Source organism: Sesamum indicum, linkage group LG5 (genome assembly GCF_026168435.1).
Source record: "Sesamum indicum cultivar Baizhima isolate 11 linkage group LG5, ASM2616843v1, whole genome shotgun sequence".
NCBI classification, from domain to species: domain Eukaryota; kingdom Viridiplantae; phylum Streptophyta; class Magnoliopsida; order Lamiales; family Pedaliaceae; genus Sesamum; species Sesamum indicum.
Window position 1 is genome coordinate 20,443,501 of NC_142661.1, and position 21,397 is coordinate 20,464,897.

A 21,397-nucleotide genomic window follows, 5' to 3' on the forward strand; every position below is an offset into this window, starting at 1 on the left:
CCAATGCTTTGCGGCCCAAGACAGAACCCACATGTCCCACCCACCTGGCGTGACCCACTTCGGCTGTACCCGGCCCATACCCAGTACCCATCACCCGACCCACTAGCTTACCTATTTAAGCTTGCTCTAACCCTAAAGGTTAGTCTGATTTTTCCCCCCTTTTCTCCTGCGCCGCTGCTCTCGGTTCTTCTCTCCCCCTTTCTATTTTCTCCCATGGATTTGGTCGATTCTCCTTCTCCTCTCTTCACCGGAGAAGGAGGTGGCTTTCCTAAGCCAATCTAATGGCTTATGGAAAGCCACCGAGCTTTCCTTCTCGGTTTTCTTTACCAACCCCTATAAATGGGGATCTCTCTCCCTCTCGGCCGACAGACGAAATACACACAACCCACAAACCACCATAACCTCGAGTTCTGAGTGAACTTGCAGTGAGTCTCAGTGACTCGTTGATCCGCTTCCGTGACTTGTTGATTCTCGGTGATTCTCGGTGATTCTCGGTGAAAGCCGTCGAGGTGGAGTAGTCGTGGGTGTGACTGTGGGTGCGAAGTCTTCTGTAACCAAGCTTGGTGCTCTCGGATCTGGTTCATTCTGAGCCACCTACTTCCATTAATATAATTTGTTTATATTATCTGTTCTTCATTTTTGGTCTGTAATTTTGAAGGAGTTCAGTACTCCGTTATATTTATATCTGTAATAGTTTGATAGGCTATTTGTTTAAAAAGGTTACCACTGAGGGGTTATATACCCTACACGTTGTATACATAGATCGCCTCTTACAGTTTTATTATTATTCGGTTTCTTTATTAATTAATGTCTTTTTAAGACTCTACAATTAATTAAATCTCTTGTCCTATATATATATATATATATATATATATTATCTTTTATGACCATTTATATGTGCTTTTTAAACTGAACCCCAAAATACTTGTTTAATTGCATTCAACACTCAAATATTAATGTATTTTTTTATGTATATTTATTTATTTCATATTGCCTTTCTCCAATATTAATTAATTCATTACATCTTTAACAATCTTAATTAACTTTTATATTTAAATACTTAGTAAAGTTTGATAAGCTTTCTAACTCGATTTAATTAATTAAAACTCAAAAATATAAAATTATTCAAACACGACTTATGTTAATTCAAATTAAGCTTTTTTTTAACTATAGAATTAAATTCAAATTTTCTAACTAGATTCAAACAACTTTGGAAAATAATGTGTTAAACTCAGCTCATATCAAGTTATTTAAAGCTCTAATTTTTATATAGTACAAATTAGGGATAATTAGAGTGGGTAATATCTTATGAAACTTGCATACTGTCTTTGATTCCAAACAAGGGAGTTAAATTGGTGCATAAGTACAAAGAATGCGATATATATTCCAGTTCAATTCTTGATAATCTTTGACAATATGGTTCAGATTTGGTGTATCTTTTAGACATTACTTACTACAAGTAAAAATATAATATTTTATAGGTATCCTAATATAAATCACACACACACAAATTGAGTCACAAGTGAAATTTTTTGAACTATGTAAATTTTGTAATTTGAAATTATTTTCATAATTTATGCGTACGTTTATAATCTGACTATAATCAGTTGTTTACATATGAAGACACATTATAACATGTAAGAAATTCAAAAATAATATTTCTAGAAACCTCAATTATCTAGAAATATTACAAAATCCAAATAGATGGGCCATAAACCAGGACAAACCAATATATGTATTGGGCTTGAGATTGAATTAAACTAATTTTCCAGAGTCCAATTCTTTTATCTATTTCAGCCCATATTTATTTGGTCAAGAGAGTTATGGATTTATGATATATCTAGGCCTGTATTTGTTTGGCCCATTCAGGCCGTTTCTGCTGTCGAATTCAATCTCCCTACAGCCTACAGCGGGGATTCGAATATTTAAACCTCAGACCACAGAGGCAGGACGAGACGAGGATAAGTGGGGCTCACATTAACAGAAATTCTTACCAGCCTTACAATGCAATGAAGCAGCGTCACAAATTAGCAGCATTCTGAAAATCTAAAGCTAAAATCAGAACCCAGAAAATCGAAGAAAACAAGCCTCACCACCATGGCTGCAGCGACAGCGACGACAGCAGCAGCCCACCTTCTCTTCACCACTTCCCAATCCATCTCTCGTTTCTCCCCTTTCCAAACACTCGCTTCCTGCCCAAATGGGTCCGGCGGGGTAGTCAGGCGGAGGCACATGGGGCCACGCGGAGGTGGAGTGCGGTGCATGGCTGTGGCGGCCGAGGCAGAGAGTAAGAAGAAGAGTGGCTACGAGATTGAGACACTAACTAACTGGCTATTGAAGCAAGAACAGGCGGGGACTATTGATGCTGAGCTTACTATAGTTATTTCCAGCATTTCCATGGCTTGCAAGCAGATAGCTTCCTTGGTTCAGAGGGCCAGCATTTCTAACCTCACTGGAATTCAGGGCGCTGTCAACGTTCAAGGAGAGGACCAGAAGAAGCTTGATGTTGTCTCCAACGAGGTTTGTCATACAGTTTATATACTTACCGCCCGTACCATGAATCGGGACTTATCTTGTTTGTTCTGATTGAATTCAAGTTCAGTTCTTAGTAAGAGGATGAAATAAGATAATAATATAGGCAAAATATGTACGCTTAGTTTGGAGATAAATATTTAGTGGTCGGCTTAGAATTTTGATTCTTAATTATGCAGTTTGCACTGTGCGGCTTTCTAATGAATTCTGAAGATATAAACTCTAGATGGATATAAGTATCTAACAGAGTAAAATTGCTAAAAGAAATGAATCAGATGATGAAGAATGGTCGTGAATATGTGGAACAGGTGTTCTCTAATTGCTTGAGATCAAGTGGAAGGACAGGGATCATAGCATCAGAAGAAGAGGATGTACCTGTGGCCGTGGAAGAGAGCTATTCCGGCAATTACATTGTCGTCTTTGATCCTCTTGATGGTTCATCTAACATCGATGCAGCTGTCTCTACCGGTTCCATATTTGGAATATACAGTCCAAACGATGAGTGCCTCGCTGACATTGGAGATGACGCTGAGGTAAGTTTCTAACACTTGACTTATACAAGCAGGATTTAGTGATGGAAAGTTAAAAGGTACAGCAAAATAAAAAGCAAACTGATATCTTGCCACGTATCTGATGCTAAGTTAGTTTGGAGCTTAAGATTGAAGCTGAACATTCCAAAAATTGAAGAATTTAATTTAATAGAAAACTTATGCTTTTGCAGCTTGGCAATGTGGAACAAAGGTGTGTTGTGAACGTGTGCCAGCCGGGAAATAACCTTCTTGCAGCAGGCTACTGCATGTACTCGAGCTCTGTGATCTTCGTGATCACCTTAGGCAAAGGTGTATTTGCCTTTACCTTGGATCCCATGTTTGGGGAATTCGTGCTTACTCAAGAAAATGTCCAGATACCTAAGGCAGGAAAGATTTATGCATTTAACGAAGGGAACTACCAGTTGTGGGACGACAAATTGAAGAAGTACATTGATGACCTGAAGGACCCTGGTCCTAGCGGCAAGCCTTATTCAGCCCGATACATCGGGAGTTTGGTTGGTGATTTTCATAGAACTCTGCTGTATGGTGGAATTTATGGATATCCAAGGGACAAAAAGAGCAAGAATGGGAAGTTGAGGCTCTTGTACGAGTGTGCACCGATGAGCTTCATAGTGGAACAAGCCGGTGGCAAAGGGTCTGATGGGCATCATAGAATTCTTGATATTCAGCCAACCGAGGTTAGTATTTCGTGATTGCTGCACTGTACATTGAAATAGATTTGGATTGTTCTGTGAACGACATTGGACTGTTGGATTCTGGATTGAGCTTCTACCTTTCTTCTCTTTCCGTGCAGATTCATCAGCGAGTTCCATTGTACATTGGAAGTGTGGAAGAGGTGGAGAAACTAGAGAAATATTTAGCTTAAAATATGGGAGCAACTGTGCATATGGTTACATATTTTTTTGAACACATACAATTGTTCTCTGTTGTTGATTAATCTTTCAAGAAGTGAAGTTTGTGGATTATCCTGTAAAAATTTTGGGAGGCCTTGAAAACATCCAAATTCCAGGTTCTGATTGTTCTTTCACTTGTTGACCACTGCCTTAACTAAATTTTAGTCCTTTATTATATTCCTAAACTCCAAAACTTGAAGTCAATTACCTCAAATTGTTGGTCTTGTATTGACTCAATTTCCGAGAGGCCAACATGGTGGGTAACGAGAAATTCTAACTCATATCAGATTTTATCGAACTTGCATTAATGATACTACAAGTTCAATATACTTGTCATATGATTGGTATATAATTAAAAAAAAAATGATCAATCATATAACAAGTATATCATACTTATTTTATAATTGATTTAGTTCAATTAAACCTAATTTAAATAAGAATTTTCGAAGGGCAATGGCCATGCACATTGGACACAAAAGGTTTGTTAAAATAAATCACTGAGCCTTCCTCTTCCAAGCAAATTACAGTCCACATGCCAATCTGTAATCTTTGTTTAAACTTTGAAGTGTGATATGGGTAAACCTAAAATTATTGCAAAAGGACAATTCTACTCCCATGAGGGCACAAAATTACAAGTGAACCAACAGGATCCGCGCCTTTTTATCGGGTCGGGTCATCATTATTTTATTACGCGACCTACTTTAACGACCTCAGAACCAAACACTGACAAGTATAGGATGGTCTTAGCTGGGGCCACCCAACAACCCTAACGATCTGCTTCTTTTCTCAAAACTCAATCACTAGTCTGGGAGATGTATCGACCTTTAATCGCTTGGAAGACCAGCTCGCTCGACCAAGAAGGTCGCGTAGATTTCGACCCGAATCAAAAGTGTGTGTTGTGTGTTCTTTATAGATACTGCATGCGCATGTGGCCTACACTGTTCCATTAATCAAGAAGACAAAAGGCAACAAAGACGTTATCGTTTTCTGTCCAAACAACTTTAGTTATTTAAATAAGTAAAGCTTACAAGTGACATTAAGAAGATAGTAGGAGTTAAATGTGCATGAGACGGATGACCAGAACTGCAAATTCAGAAAATAGGAGCATGATGCTAAAGAATCTCACACTATTTGATCCGAGTCAAATCTAGGCGACCTCCTTGGTCGAGCGGACTAATCTCCCAAGCTGTTCGAGGTCACTCCCAGACTAGTGATTGGGCCCTAAGAAAAGAAGCAGATCGTTAGGCTTGCTGGGATGCCCCCCAGCTAAGACCCTCCGATGCTTGTCAGTGTTTGGTTCTGAGGTCGAAATAGTAGGTCGCTTAGAAAGATAGCAAGCTAAAGCGACCTGAAAGTAAAATGTGGTCAAGACAACCTACCATGAATGCACTGACTGGGGGTATTTATAGAGAGAAACTGGGGGTCTGTTGACCCAATCTGTCGTTCCCCGTGTCAGGGGTCGTCGGGTCGGGTCGCGATCCGACCAGATCAAAAATGCGCGGATCCTGTTGGTAAACTTGTAATATTGTGCCTTATTAGGGGCAAAATTATCTTTTTCTGAGAAAATAGGGTCTTACCCATATCATTATTCCCCTACTTTTCCTAGTGTGAGTAGCACGCTAAGGAAAGTAGAAAAGTCTGTTGCTCTCAGTCTTTAAATCATCATTCTTTGAAGTGTACACAGACTCAGATCACATATCACAGCTACAGCTAAATCAGCTAAGGCAGGCTTCTCTGCAGGTCGGGTCGCTGATGCAGGGGGTTGATCGCTGCACATCTCAGATTAGAAAACTGAGGATTAGCAGAAGGCTTTGATGCCAATTGGGTCGATCAGACCCTAAATGGTAATCTTGCAACATTTCCTGAAGAACCCCCCATTTAAACATGAAGACGAGTTCGCGTCTCTAGTAGGCAAGATCGAGAAGATGGACGAAGATCGATCAGTTGATAGGCTTACTCTTTCATGTAGATCGCGGTCTTTCTCCAACACCGGGTCGCACCTTCTTCAGGTCGCGTATTTGATGTTTTTTTTCAAATGGCAAGACGAATGCATCTTTTTCAGATGGCATGTGTTGATGGTCTTTTTCAGTCGCGTTTGTTGATGGTCTTTTTCAGACACCGGATCACACCTTTTTCAGGTCGCATGTGTTGATGGTCTTTTTCAGACACCGAGGTCGCGCCTTCTTCAGGTCGCATGTTTGATGCCTCTTTTTTAGATGGCATGATGAATGCATTTTTTTCAGATTGTGTTGATGGTCTTTTTCAGACACCGAATCGCACCTTTTTAGGTCGCATGTGTTGATGGTTTTTTTCAGACACCGAGGTCGCGCCTTCTTCAGGTCGCATGTTTGATGCCTTTTTTTCAGATGGCATGACGAATGCATCTTTTTCAGATTGCATATGTTGATGGTCTTTTTCAGATACACGGGTCGCGGCTTTTTCAGGTCGCGTAGTTGATGGTCTTTTTCAGACACCGGGTCGTGTAATTGATGTTGCATCGCAACGTAAGGTACCACTGGAAAGCTATTTATTTCGCGCGAAAATTCATCGATGCAAATACTCCCGAACATGGTAATTTATACATGATCTATAATTTGTAACGTAAACACCATAATATCATTCCTGCAAAGCTAAAATCCGCTATTAAAATAATAGATGTTCAAGCATACCCACTTTTCCAAGTTGTTGCCCTTACTGAAAGCATCGTTCTCCCTTTATTCTATCAAGCTCTTATTCCTACTACTCGATGTCCTGGTTCACGATCTGCTCGGAGATATTCGATCTCACTTTCCTGCCTCGAACACAATCTCACCGAGGTATCTTTGTCGGATTAATCTTTCGATCTCATCCTACAGTTGGTAACAATCCTCCATGTCGTGTCCTCTATCTCTGGAATTTGCAGTATTCTGTGGAACCTCTTCTTTTGGATGTTCTAGCTCTATCAGGCCACTGTAGCAGACCGCTATCTTCAATCATCATCACGCTTGCTCTGGAGGTGACCAACGTTGCATACTAGTGGTACTTTGGCAGGAAAGGTTTCTCCTCATCTTACCTCCGCCTACCCCGACCTCGATCTCGATCTCCTTCCCATTCTCTGTCCTTGATTGCATTCATCTCCTCCTCGTTGATATACTTGTGGGCTAAGAGCATTAATTATTCTATATCTCCGGGAGGATCTCTAGCTAATGCCGATGCGAACGGTCCCTTCTTTAAACCATGTACTAATATGCTTGTCGTCATATCGATCCGCAGATCCTGCACCTCCAATGTCTCGTTATTGAATCTCCCTATAAAATTTTTAAGAGATTCATCACTTCCTTGCCGGATCGCAAATCAGTGGGTCGCTGATCTTTTTGATTTTTCTTTGCTGGATATATTAATATATTAAAAATTAAATATAAAAATATAAATAAAATAATATTTTATTGGTTAAAAAATATACTAGATGCACGCGGAGCACGTGGGGGGTATTTTGCTATATTTTTTACAGCACAAGGGATAAGTTGTTATTTTATTTTTTTTTACAGAATAAATTACAACACATGGGGCAAATTGCATTTTTTCTATTTTTATAATAATCAAAGACGCAAATATTTTACTAGTTGCTATATGGTTGTGATGAAGAATGAATCCATAGGAGGATGAAGTCGATATCCATATCAAATCTGAAGCAGACGACAACGGTTGGTATCAAAATTGGAGAGTTTGCTTAGAGCCGTCCACGAGATTTCTGGTGTTATGGGAAATGCATTTCGAAACTACAATTGTTGCAATGCTGTATGAGGTGGATGAGTTGAAATTTGTGGAAACAGCTCATATATGTATAGGGAATAATGCAAATAACCCTTCGTTGCGTGCTGGATCGCACCTCCAATGTATCAATTGCTCATACGATCCGATGGTCCCATTTGGCAAGCTGGTGAACCATTCTTGTGTCTTCCCTGTCAAAGTAGTCACAAACAACTTTGCGTTAATAGAATCTATTTGCCTATATAGATTCATTACCATTTCGAACGTAGTGATGTGCTCTCGTGGATCCTTCGACCCATCGTATTTAGGTAGGTTGGGTAATCGAAAGTTTGAACCAACAACTTCGGATAGAATTTCGTTAGTGAAGGGCGAGTTCATATTCCACCTCGCTTCTTCAGGTCGCTTCACTTCTTCAGGTCGTCTAGCTGTTGCTTCAAATTTCCTATCTACCTTCTTACGCTTTCCACTTCAGCTCTGGAGATCGTTGGCCGTCCTGTCTTATTGTTGCTAGATGCGGTAACTGATCTCTCTCACCCAGCTGGTTCCTGGCATTATTTCCTTATTCTTCCTCATGCGAACAGTTCCTTCTACTTGACCACCCACGATCACTTTCCTCCGCTCTCCCGTCAGTCTTCTCCTTGACGGTTCCCCAACAGCAGATAAATAGTGCTCATCCATGACATTCTTACTCGCTATCCCGATCATCCGCTGCTTCTCTCCATCGGTTATGATCCGGCTCAAATTCAGCGACCTCGAGATGCGTACTCGACACAGAAGCTAACCCCAGCAAGATCAGATTTTGGGTTCTTTGATAATAAAATACGAACTGCGAGCTCGTCGGGCACTCCCCGACAATGACCCTCCGACGCTCACAGTCATATTTTATTCTTAGGGAACCCAAAATCTGATCTTGCTGGGGTTAGCTTCTGTGTCGAGTACGCATCTCGAAGTCCTGAATTTGAGCCGGATCAGGTTAGATGCCACCTTCCCTTTTGTTCGTGCCTTGATGATTCTGACATGGCAAATTCTCCCTCAAACCAAATCCAAAAGGGGCTTTCCTCAAATTCCCACAGACGGCGCCAACTGATCCGGATCGAAATCTACGCGACCTCCTTGGTCAAGCGGACTGATCTCCCAAGCTGTTCGAGGTCGCTCATCTCCCAGACTAGTAATTGGGTCCTGAGAAAAGAAGCAGATCGTTAGGCTTGCTGGGGTGCCCCCCAACTAAGACCCTCCGATGCTTCAGTGTTTGGTTCTGAGGTCGAAATAGTAGGTCGCTTAGAAAGATAGCGAGCTAGAGTGACCTGAAAGTAAAATGTGGTCAAGACAACCTACCATGAATGCACTGACGGGGTATTTATAGAGAGAAACTGGGGGTCTGTTGACCCAATCCGCGCGTTCTACGTGTCTCTGGTCGTCGGGTCGGGTCGCGATCCGACCCGGTCAAAAGTGCGCAGATCCTGCTGGTAAACTTGTAATATTGTACCTTATCAGGGGCAAAATTGTTTTTTTTTGAGAAAATAGGGTCTTACCCATATCACTATTAAATTCCCTCAGCAACTGTGAAGAATATGCAAGACCTCAAGGTCGCGTCGCTATCTCACCAAGTCATGGCTAGGTCATCATCTCACCAGGTCATCGCTCTCTCACCAAGTCATCGCTATCTCACCAGGTCATCATCTCACTAGGTCATCGCTATCTCACCAGGGATCATTGCTATCTCAACAGGTCATCATCTATCTCACCAGCTCATCATCTATCTCACCAGCTCATCGCAGAACTGCAAATTCAGAAATGTTCTGCGAATTCAGAAAATAGGAGCATAATGCTAAAGAATCTCACACTATTAAATTCCCTCAGCATCTATGAAGAATATGCAAGACCTTGAGGTCGCATCACTATCTCACCAGGTCGCAATGTTATCTCACCAGGTTATGGCTAGGTCATCATCTCACCAGGTCATCGCTATCTCACCAGGTCATCGCTCTCTCACTAGGTCATCGCTATCTCACCAGGTCATCGCTATCTCACCAAGGGTCATCGCTCTCACCAGGGGTCTCACCAGGTCATCACTATCTCACCTGGGGTCATCATTTATCTCACCAGGTCATTGCTATCTCATCAGGTGATCGCTCTCATCAGGGGTCATCGCTATCTCACCAGGGGTCATCATCTATCTCACCAGGTCATTGTTATCTCACCAAGCTCACCAGGGGTCATCGCTATCTCACCAGGTCATTGCTAGGGGCCTTCTTTGTATTGTTTGTGTGGACAATTTTCGGGATTAGGCGGCCTGTGGTGCCAGAGGCCTTTGCTATGCAGCCTAAGGAATTGAAGCCCAACAAGTTCAATGGATCTGTATGAAAAAACATGGAAAATGATAAGAAGTAGGAGTTGAAGTTGCAGGTTATTCAAGGAACCAGAGCAAAGCAACCCTATCTACCAATACAAAATTTAGCAAGGAATTAGAAACTAATAGTTTGCAGCTATTGGGCAAAGTGATCATGGTCGATACCAGCAGTAATGCGAAGAAAAGCGAATCAAGCCTCATTACTGGTGATCATCATGGAACGAGAGCAGACCATCCCCTCAGGCTTATTCTACAGACACTGCAGTCAAAAGCAATGGCTGGAACATTTCATCGATCATACCCTTCTGTCAAGTTTTCTAATGCAGAATTAAGAGAGGCTCATGCATGTTGACTTCTAATACATGAAATGAGGCTCGAAAACACTAATAACTCTAAGGAACATTAAGAGAAAAAACTCCATGTCAATCAGGAAGGATTCCAGGGTAAAGAAACCACGACAAAACATGCACTACGATTGTTTCTCCGAGTGCATATTGGCCATATCAGAAGGAGCTACAAAGCAGTGACCATTTGAATAATTCGTGCAGATTTCCGTTGAGCAAGGAATTTGTTGGGAACGATGTTATAACATTCATGAACGAGAATAAGGTAGGCCAGAGCCAGAGGTAGGTAATCTGGTTCAATGTCAACGGGTTAGAGTGAAAAATAATCCCAAAGGATTGATGAATGGCTTGATAACACCCTTTACAATTCAACTCATTACTGTAGATTATTAGAAATATGAATGAATAATAGTTAAACTGAGCAACTAACCAAAGTTGGGCTCACACACTTCCCGAGCGGCCCAGATATAGATACAACCTGGGCCTTTACCCCAAATTTTACCGGGTCAAGAAAACTAACCGGCCCGACTAAAACTTCACAGTTCACACAGACAGACAACACACACACGCACACATAAAAGCAGAAGAAAAGGATAAACCATTAAACCCTGGAGTGGGGAAATGGCAACGCTTCATCTCCTTCCCCATCCCCATTCTCACTCTTTTCCCCTTCACTCGCACGCCAACCTCAATTTCTCCTCCAACTACCCCATTTTCACTCTCTTAACTCAAACTTGTCACAAATTGCCACCCCCCAGATGCTCCACTACCGACGACGCCCCCTCCACCACTACCCCCCGCCGCCGAGGCCGGAAAAAGTCCACCTCTTCACCAACATCGGCCCCGAAAAGATCAAAGCGCCCCACTAAAAGAGCTGAACCATCAAATTCCCAGAATGAAGCTGTAATATTTAAAGAAAGCGACCATGTCGAGGAGCTCTTTGATTTCGACGACGGTATCGAATTTCCGTACGAAGACCCGCCTTTAGTGTGCTGCTTCGGGGCTGTTCAGAAGGAGTTTTTGCCTACAGTGAGAGTAGCGCCGGAGCAGATGCACCCAGATATTTACTCTCAGTGGAAAATGCTTCAGTGGAATCCGCCGGAGTTCGTGCGAGCTCCCGGTGGCCCACCTTCCAATGTGGCGATTTCCCACGTGAGGCTTGGTGGGCGGGCGGCATTTATTGGGAAAGTTGGGAATGATGAGTTTGGTGAGGAATTGGTGTTGATGATGAATAAGGAGAAGGTGCAAACACGGGGGGTGAAGTTTGACGATTATGTCCGAACTGCGTGCAGTTATATGAAGATTAACCTCGGGGATGGGAAAATGTGGGCGGAGAAGGTTAAGGAATGTGCAGAGGATTCTATGCTTGGGTCTGAGTTGAATCTCTCTGTCCTCAAAGAGGTACAAAAATTGTGATATGGAAATTTCTGTTTTATTGTTTATACTTCTGTGGTCGGCTTAGACAAAGATTTCGAGTTTAATTTTGTATTGTGCATCCTATAGTAGGATAAGTTAAGCTGCTGATGATTTGCTTATATCCCTAGGTCTATGTTGAATACTATCCCTATTACATTGATAAAGATACAATCTTTTAGTTGGGAGTATATTACTATATGACAAGAGTCAGCTGTTGAAGATTGTGATAGCATATTGGAGTCAGGATAAGCATTGCTGAATTTGAAGAGATTTATGGATCTAAATTTCATGAATTTCACTTTCTCAAGTAGCAGATTCACACTTAGTTTACTTCAACCAGGCAATGATCTTCTGTAAGTTGCTCCAGAGCACAAGGTCAGCCGTTCCCTTATGCTAGGATGGAAAAAATTGAATGCAACAACTGAACTATTTACAAACATTGCGTGGAGATGTATGTTGAATGCCTGTAACATGACTCTAAAGTCACTGAATTAACTGTCTTTTTCTTGATTGCTCTTTGCAGGCCAGAATTTTTCACTTTAATTCTGAAGTTCTGACATCAACTTCTATGCGTTCAACTCTTTTCAAAGCTCTTGCATGGTCTAAAAAGTTTGGTGGTCTTGTATTTTTTGACTTGAACCTACCATTGCCATTATGGAAATCACGTGATGAGACGAGGGAAGTGATCAAGGAAGCCTGGGAACAAGCAGACATCATTGAGGTCACAAAGCAAGAATTAGAATTTCTTTTAGATGAAGAATATTACGAAAGAAGAAGAAACTATAGGCCTCAATATTATGCTGAGAGTTATGAGCAAACCAAGAACCGAAGAGATTATTATCACTATGCTCGTGAGGAAATCTTGCCACTGTGGCATGATCAGCTAAAATTCTTGTTTGTCACAGATGGAACACTTCGAATACACTATTACTCCCCCTCTTTTGATGGTGTGGTGGTCGGCACCGAAGATGTACTCATAACACCATTTACGTGTGATAGGACCGGTTCTGGTGATGCTGTTGTGGCTGGAATCATGCGGAAGCTGACCACACAACCTGAAATGTTTGACAATCAAGATCTGTTAGAGAGGCAACTTCGGTTTGCGATTGCAGCAGGGATAATATCACAGTGGACGATAGGTGCTGTACGAGGTTTTCCCACGGAAAGTGCTGCACAGAATCTAAAAGAACAGGTGTATGTACCATCAATGTGGTAGGTTGAACAGAAGCCAAATCTTAAGACATAATACCAATGCTGTTAGTTTCATATGATTATTTGGCATTCTTCTATACTAAAGTATTGATGAATACGGATGAAGGTGATTACCGGGGGCAATGCTTCTGACGCCTTCATGTAGATGTTCGGGGCTTATACTTTTCTGTGTACTTTTTATTCTGTGATTCGCAGGCAGTTGTAGATTATGTTGAGCATCTTGTAAAACTAGTATCCAGAATAATAATTGTTATACGAAGTACTCTCTTCCTCTGTCTCTGAGTGACTCTTGGCCTCCTGGGCTCTTCTGTTCATTTTCGCTTGTTTAACACCCTTGTGTATCAGCATTGTTTCACGTTCCACTTGTGATTCTTGCCGTGGTACCTGCTTCAAGGGACTCCACCCCTCCTTTGCCTACTATATTCCCTGCCATTCACGTTAATTTTAGTGGTGGACAAACATTTAATATATTTTTCCTTTGCCTAATTCTGTTCCCTGACCCTTCCGTTAATGTTAATGTTGGGCATGCATTTACTTCCTTTACCTTCCCTTGTACGAATTAGATGTTTGAAGCATTGGAAAAACTAAGTACAGTTGAGAAGAAAACAATCTCATAAATTTGCAACAACATTCCGAGTGAATCAAAGCAGAAGCATTTTTTGAAACATGTGAGAAATTTTCCCTTTATGGTGGTTCTGTTCACAATAATAACAAATCTGCGTAATAATAGCCTGTTGTGTTGAGCAATGATCAAAGCCTAATGACGGAAATATGAACAATTGAATCAAATAATCTCTACTTCCCTGAACTATGCACTTATTCGGTTTCGTGTTGTGGTTATCCATAAAATTAACCACCTCTCCCAGCTCAACCAATTGTACACCATAGCAAGCAAACTTCTTCACAGAATCACAATGTTCCACCGAGAAAGCTCTTTGATCCCGTTTGCTGCTTGTTTTCTGGAGAGTGAGAATCCCGCTTCTTCAGGCATCCTCTATCCAGCTGCTGCTAGAGCAATGCACAGGCCGTTGTCAACTTTACAATTCTGGTTTCTGATTTAAGCCGCTAAAAAAGAAAATAAGCTATCTTTGTGGTGTAGCTGTGGGAGCAGGTCTTGGATCAAGTTGCTGTTGCTTCTCGGATTTGTTACAAAGACAACCAGGAAAGGGGTTCGCGTAGAAATTCTCCTCTAGTCTTGGGAGTCCTCCTGCCTGTCTAAGAGATGGTGCTCCGGTTCTGTTAGCGTGTAATCTCTTCACCTCTTCAGTGAAATCCGTCCAAGAAATAGACCCATTTTCCAATAAATCTATCAGTTTTACTAAATTGAATCTGAAACAAGAAAAAACAATGAAAGATTTAGTTTAACTCCACATGTACATATTAAGTGAAGAAGGACAAAGTTGAGAGCAATGAAAGAACCTGTCAGGGTTTATCGTTCTCTTAAATCCTTCAAACTTCCTGTGCCCCTGCACGGCCTTTGCCATATTCCCATCATACGTGTAAACGAATACATCACTTTCCAATGCTATGATGTAGTCCAATGCTGCAAGACGATTCTGATAAGGCTTGAAGGGTTCTAACTCTTCTGGTGTCGCAAGTGTTGAGTGTGTGAAAACATTTGGATACTCAGCTCTGAATGCATCCATAGTATTGTTACCATAAATTTCTCCTGCCACAATGTATATTCTTGTTGAACTAGGATAACCCATGGCCTTGAGAAATAATGCTGCCTCCCTAGGAGACATCGGACAGCCACCTTGCCTTCTTTTTTCTTCGCTGTCGATCTCCTTCTCTTTCCAATGCTTAACGTCGTACCTCATGATACGAAGCTCCTCAGCCTCACGTGCTGTCAAATTATGGCTGCAGCCAGTGAATGCTAGCATGTCTTTCTCATACCTGATGAGAAAGGAGTCAGTTTACAGTTGCAGGGTAACAACACTAACACAAACAATTGTGTGAGATTATTACCTCAAGTGAAGAGCAACATATGGTTCATTGTCATCTCTCAGTCTGTTAACCAATTTCATTCCTAGCTCCTCAATCTCTGGCGTATAACGAAGAGCCTCATAGTTTGCACGGCACCTAAGCCTCTGGATAGAGGGCGCCAACCCATTATTTGCGAGCCGTGAGTCTGTATGGGTAAACAAGATTACTTTGCGCTTTTTAAGCAGAGACAGAATCTCTCCTCTATAATAGCCAGCCTGCATACCAAGATAATCTAATCAAGCAACATTCTTGTGAAAAAAAGAGAACTGCATATGTTTTAGTTGTCATAGTTCTAGACCTTAGACCAAGAGACTGGTGCTTTGTTCACGGGTTTCACTCTTTTATACTCTGCTGGCAACTTTTCGACAATCTCTACATCATCTTTCAAAACTTCGATAAAATGCCTCCAATCGAAAATATCCTTAAAGCCACTGTTTGAAAATGAGGTAACCTGCTCATAAGAGATCATGGAAAGGTACAGGAAATTTTTCTCGACATGGAGACAATAGTGAAGAACAATACCTAGGATCTGTCCAAAAGCTCGAGTGATCAAGGGAAGGAATCACAAGAGTTGCATTCATAATCTTTGCTACTGCAACCATATCACATATCTGATGACATTCCAAATCCAAGCACAGAGTTGTCAGAAACACAGTATTAAATTCTTCAGTTGAAAGGACAAAAAATGAGAGATAATTATCTAAAATGATTAACTTACTCCTGTTCTCATTTGATTCAATCCCCCGTTAGCATGAACAAGAATATAACCGTTCGTTGCTGACCCCGTCCCTGAAAGAATTTCAAGCGTTTGATTAGTACTTCGATTCAATCATAATCCCTTCATAACAAGGACAAGGTCATTCTTGATCATATTACCAAACAAATTTTAATAAGGAAAACGGTAAACTTTGACATACTTGTGCGATTTCTTGGCCGAGAAATGCATTGGTAAAAGTTATCACTATTTGGTTTCGTCCATATTTCTGGTACCTGTAGAAAATAGCAGAGGAAACATTACAAGGTATTTGGGGTAAATGTTGGCAACTTTTACTTTAAATGTAGAAACAAAAAGCCTAAAAAATGAGTCACGTATTTTTCCAAAAAAGAATTGTCCACAACTGTCAAAAGAGTACTTTTGAAAAGAGAAAATTCAGGGAAATCATGGCTGCTATTGATCCAGGAAGAACAACAGTAAAGGGTTGGACTTCGGGTTCAGGAAAAAGTGGGCAACGGTCAATTAATCATTAGAATTCTACATAGATAGTAATAGTAATTCCCTGTCAATTAACGACAACTTAGGAAACTTCTCTCCTCCAATTTGTCGCCACCCCCTAACGAAAATCGACCAACACATTCTCCCAGCCCTCACTCTTTATTGAATATTTTCAAAGTAAAATACCTGACTAAAATCATGACTAAATCCCAGAAAAGAAATGGAAGGTTTTCAGGAAATCCTTGGACTTTAATTAATGTCGCCCAGAAAATCAATCAATAAATGCCAGGTGTCGAAACCATATATATATATATATATATATATATAGTAAAATGTGAAGTCCAAAATCAGAGAACATTATTAGCATACATACATTGATTCCTTAAAACAACTTCTTTAGAATCCAACCTGAAAAAAGGATTAAAATTTGGTAATTAATTAACTCACCGGAAATTCCTTCATCTGCCGTTTCTGGACAGCAGAACTAGAAGATGGCTCCGGGTCAAGAACTGCCTTCTGAGCATTGGACGAAGGATCATTCTTGAAATTCTGAATAATCACAATCTCTTTCTCCGTCCTCACAAAATTCCCGATGCCGACCCCAGGGGTGCCCCCGCCGCCGCCCCCCATCAAGAAGAAAAACTTGAAAAAAGCCGAGAACACCACCATCATCAGAAGTATTGCAAGAACCGCACGGCCCATATGCTTCCTTGGAGTCGAAGAATACAAAAATCCCCGCACACTGAACACGCATTCCTCCACGTGTAAAACCCAATTCTCAGGCACCCTTTTACGTATCAAAAAGTAGCGTATCACCGGAAGGTGGTGGCAATGGTGGTGGAGGTGCGAACTGCTCTGTTGGTAAACCCCACCATTACTATTACCATCATACGAAGCCTCCGAATCCGCACCGCTCTTCACATGATCCAAAACGCTATGAATGTTGTCTGATGAATTTTCCTTTTCTCTATCCTCGGCGGCGCGGCGGCGGTGGTGAGTGAATGTGGCTCCGGCATGAACCGGGGCGGCGTTGGTGGTTACGACGCTTGCCATAATTGCTGAAAGCAAAACAAGAAGAATCACAGGAAGAAAAGGAAAAGGGAATCACGGAAGAGACATGGACGTCGGAGAATTAAGGTTTGTTTTTAAGGAGGAGAATTTCTTATGAAAGTTTTTATGGGGTTTTAGTGAATGAAGAAAACAGTTAACTTGTTTTTCCTACGTCGGAAGATGGAGCCGGAATCTTAGGAGCAAGCAAAACTACTAACCGAGGGATTGAGATTCATGTGATCGGGTGGCACTCTCATCTTTTCTCTCTTTTGCATCCATTATTTATACCAATCGCCACTCGCTATATATCGTTCCTCCAAATATTTTACCTTTTTTTTTTAATAAAAAAACATAAATAACGAATAACATTAATAAATTACACCAATATAACGAATAATAATAACAAATTATATCGATTCAATTAATATATTAATAAGACTGAAACCAATTAAAAAAATTATTTTTTTAAAAAATTTGTATTTTTGATAAATTTCAAACAACTCTTTGGGTTTATCAATTGTTTTAATTTGTGTTAATATTAATTTCTTTTTCAACTATTTATCCTAAAGTTTTGTACAATTTCCTATCAACTTTTCATAATTGTAATTTTTAATGCATGGATTAAAATTGGACCAATGATTACCCACACAATTTACAATAATCTTCACAGCTAATATTCTAAAAATGAACGCCGCAGCCTCTTGTTCTCTCACTTTTGGACGGCAATTTCAAAAAGACAAAAAATAAAAGAGATAATTATATTTTACGCCTCTCAATTATAATTTTTTATATAAATTATTCATATTTTATGCATAATTACATAAATCAATAATGACAACAAAAAATAAAGATAATTTCTGTTATAATGTTAATATTTTTTGGAGGTATAGGTGTAATTATTGAAAAATATTAATAATTTGTATAAATAATAATGATATATCTTATAAATATATATATATAATTATCCAAAAATTAAAATAACTTATGTAAACAGATCATGAGAAATCAATATAATTATGAGAAACAAAAATTCAAAGTCACATATGGAAAAATAAATAAAATCGAGGGTGCGTCATTTGGGTGGGTAGCGGTGCTGGTGCTGGTGCTGGCTCTGTCTCTGGCTAGCCCCACAATCTACATCACGGGACTTGGTTCCAACCTTCCTCCTTTTGACCAGACCGTGTGAAGAGCTGTAAATTGACGCCCACCCAACCCCAAAATCCGACTAAATACAAATATTATTTATGAAATATAAAAAAAGCGCCGAAAGTATAAACAAATTAAATATACTTAATTTTTTAGATATATAAATGAAAAATGAATTAGTAGGAGCAGTGTGTGAGGAACGTTTCAACACGGAGAATATTTCATTCCAAATGGAGTCGCCCTACCACGTTTGTTTGTTTTATTTATTTATTTTATTATTTATAATCAAATTACTATCATTTTTCATCAAACTATAAGTTAATTGCACTTGGTTGCATGCTTTAACACATAATAGAGCTACAAATTAAATTTATGCCTTTTAATTAATAATTACCTGTGTAGTTATAGCTAATTTACTGGACTTATAATTACAATACTAATCACTTCCTAACTCAACTTCTAATGTTCCTTCTCGATACACTTTAATAATTTAACAACAAATGGGATACCAAAACCTACTCAATATTGGTGTTGGGGTCAACTGTAAAGATCATTGTGGTGTGTGGAAAATTCAGAATCTAAATATAAAATTAAATTAAAATCCCAATAGGACTGCAATAAAAAATTAATAAATCCATATATTTATTTTTTTCTTCCCAAAAATTACTCGTAGCGAGCCATCTGGGGAGATTTGATTTTCAGCCCCACCTGTCCTAAAATTTGTACTCACTAATATTTATTAAAAGAAGGGATATAAATGTGATGGAGAGGATATTTAAATGTATCTGTTAATATAAAATGTGTAGGTGAATGGAGGACCAGTTGGTTTGCTGATTTTACCCGTATCGCACGTCTTGAAGGTCGTACCATGACTATGACGATTATGAGAATGAAAGCTATTATTATCTTTTGGCAAAATGTCCGAATTTGAGTGGCTTATCTGTTAGTGACACTACACGAACTCTCCTAACCCCATACCATACGATACGCCTTTATTCTCTTTTTTCTTTCTAATTCTTTAATTTCAACAATTTTTAGGTGAATCACTACAAAGTTGGGACCGCACCTTATGTACTTCTCTTACATGCATGGTGAGGTAATAATTATTATTTTGTTTTTGCTGAATTTTTTTTTAAAAAAATATTTGAAACAATTTTCGAAAATAATCAGAGGGTGGGTTAAGTAAATAATCTATATAAAATTATAATTCATAATTCAACATGATACATTAGTTAGTACCATAAAAATTAAATGAAAATCTAACGGGATCTCGTTGTTATGTAAGCGTTAAAATTATGGGGATATTTGTAGATTTTTAAATAATAATAAAATATTTATAATTATGCGGAAAATCAAGGAAAGTAGTTGTAATTTACCTTATTTCTTAATTAATAGTTATAATAGCGAATAATATATATTTCTGTAGAATATGTTTTCATGCCTCAAGAAATAAAACAATTCATATTATTAGCAAAATAAAATAAGATAATATGAACAAGGTATCAAAATATTACCTTTTATCTACCAATTACCAAAATTTATGTCAAGAATTCTGTTTTCAATTTTAATCAAATATGAATTTTATATGCATATTTCATAATAAAAGCTTATATAGAAAACTATTTTCACCACAAGAGGAATTTTAGATTTCATGTAATATGAACAAAAAAATTGATTGACTTTAAAATAAAAACCAATATCTCTTTGAAGATTTTAGCAAAGCAGATCTTGATTTCATAAAATCAATCTAAGCATATTTCAATTTTATAAATAGATGATAATGTCATTCATTGCATAGATATATGGCATCTATAGAACGAAGATAACAACTCATAATCAGAAGGCAAGTAATTCATATAGAGCTGATTAATATATAATAAAAGAAGTAATAACTTCATATAGCATAACAAGTTTTTAGATCTCATACCAACTGTGTCTAAGCGACATCGTTTCTTCAGAAAATGTATAAAAACAACGTCATTTTGCGCCAAGGGAAACTAAAAGAAATTCATGAAATCTTTAAAAATTTTGCGAACGCGACGCTTATATATAATAATAATAATATATGCCCATTTAAAAATAAAACAGTCTATCATTTAAAGTAGTGAAATTGGCACAATGTAATCAATCTTATTTGCTAATTTGGAACAAATATGTAAAGTTGTATGACATTTCACCTTTTCATCTCTCGTTTAATGGCTCTTGATTTAATCAAGTTGAAGTTTTTTTTTTTATTTATTTTGGGATGAATAATAAATATAATGAAATATCTTTTGATTATGACTGAAAATTCAAGAAATTGCATCTTTTTTCTAATATAAAATGCAAAATTGTTTGTCTATGAACCATAAATTGACATGAAAGCAATGAATCGTCTGTTAAGAAAATAATTTGTAGTTGGAGCTCAACAAGATAAGATAATATACTGAATATTGCATGTGTAGTTTTTAAAAATGTGTTATAAATATTTAACAAGTTTTTTTTTTTAAAAAAAAAGAAAAATAGAAGAAGAAGGGATCTTATAAACATATACAATAAAATTTCAAAATACTATAAACTGTTAAAATACGACGTGAGGTTTCACAAGTCTTTTTTTGAAGGGAAAAAAAAGGATAGGAATTCATAATTTATTTTTATAGTGATGCATATTGGAGTTCAATAACACAACAATAGTCGAAGAATTTTTAAAGCAATTTTAAAATCAAATGAGGACTAACTTGTAAAAAAAGAAGTTAGTATCCCGATACTTAAATTAGAAAATATTTAACTAAAGAAATAATAAAAAAAAAAGAACTTGAGTAATGTGAAAATAGTGGTGTAATAATTATCGGGATATGGTAAAAATTAAAATGAAGTAATAACGAGTGAGTGAAGTGGAAAATATACCAAGAATTTGCAAAAAGACAAGAGTTAGCATAAGAATGAGTGGTTGATGCAAGGTGGCTTCTGTTTAG

The 21,397-nt window shown here is 38.7% G+C and overlaps 3 protein-coding genes across 4 annotated transcripts; 2 read left to right on the top strand and 1 right to left on the bottom strand.

Annotated features, from left to right (window-relative positions):
- The first annotated feature begins 1,961 nt into the window (after positions 1-1,961).
- Positions 1,962-4,110, top strand: LOC105161570 (fructose-1,6-bisphosphatase, chloroplastic). Its single transcript, XM_011079302.3, has 4 exons — positions 1,962-2,520; positions 2,841-3,065; positions 3,254-3,760; positions 3,877-4,110. Exons 1-4 carry the CDS (start codon positions 2,098-2,100, stop codon positions 3,946-3,948), a joined length of 1,227 nt encoding a protein of 408 aa, XP_011077604.1. The 5' UTR covers positions 1,962-2,097; the 3' UTR covers positions 3,949-4,110.
- A 6,895-nt stretch (positions 4,111-11,005) lies between these two features.
- On the top strand, positions 11,006-13,325 carry FLN1 (fructokinase-like 1). The gene is made up of 2 exons (XM_011079301.2): positions 11,006-11,821; positions 12,360-13,325. Exons 1-2 carry the CDS (start codon positions 11,042-11,044, stop codon positions 13,050-13,052), a joined length of 1,473 nt encoding a protein of 490 aa, XP_011077603.1. The 5' UTR covers positions 11,006-11,041; the 3' UTR covers positions 13,053-13,325.
- LOC105161623 (O-fucosyltransferase 28) lies at positions 12,973-17,560 on the bottom strand. 2 transcript variants are annotated; one of them, XM_088880717.1, is made up of 9 exons: positions 17,516-17,560; positions 16,695-17,305; positions 15,952-16,024; positions 15,753-15,823; positions 15,557-15,645; positions 15,333-15,465; positions 15,017-15,249; positions 14,468-14,944; positions 12,973-14,377 (listed from the first exon to the last, which is right to left on the bottom strand). In XM_088880717.1, the coding sequence occupies exons 2-9, from the start codon at positions 17,298-17,300 to the stop codon at positions 14,131-14,133; spliced, it is 1,929 nt and encodes a 642-aa protein (XP_088736843.1). In that variant the 5' UTR covers positions 17,301-17,305; positions 17,516-17,560; the 3' UTR covers positions 12,973-14,130. The 2 variants fall into 2 exon arrangements, with proteins under 2 accessions (XP_088736843.1, XP_088736844.1); XM_088880718.1 differs by having other exon boundaries at positions 14,468-14,591; positions 14,706-14,944; positions 16,695-17,555.
- Between the last annotated feature and the right edge of the window lie 3,837 nt (positions 17,561-21,397).

Bases quoted from the DNA above. Each gene is read 5' to 3' on its own strand.
- LOC105161623 (XM_088880717.1), bottom strand. From the start codon at position 17,300: ATGGCAAGCGTCGTAACCACCAACGCCGCCCCGGTTCATGCCGGAGCC. The intron at 16,025-16,694 runs GTGAGTTAATTA...TATTTTCTACAG, and splicing joins GGCAGATGAAGGAATTTCCG to GTACCAGAAATATGGACGAA. The intron at 15,466-15,556 runs GTATTGTTCTTC...ATTTTCAAACAG, and splicing joins AGCTTTTGGACAGATCCTAG to TGGCTTTAAGGATATTTTCG.
- FLN1 (XM_011079301.2), top strand. From the start codon at position 11,042: ATGGCAACGCTTCATCTCCTTCCCCATCCCCATTCTCACTCTTTTCCC. The intron at 11,822-12,359 runs GTACAAAAATTG...TGCTCTTTGCAG, and splicing joins ATCTCTCTGTCCTCAAAGAG to GCCAGAATTTTTCACTTTAA.
- LOC105161570 (XM_011079302.3), top strand. From the start codon at position 2,098: ATGGCTGCAGCGACAGCGACGACAGCAGCAGCCCACCTTCTCTTCACC. The intron at 3,066-3,253 runs GTAAGTTTCTAA...ATGCTTTTGCAG, and splicing joins ACATTGGAGATGACGCTGAG to CTTGGCAATGTGGAACAAAG. The intron at 3,761-3,876 runs GTTAGTATTTCG...CTTTCCGTGCAG, and splicing joins TTGATATTCAGCCAACCGAG to ATTCATCAGCGAGTTCCATT.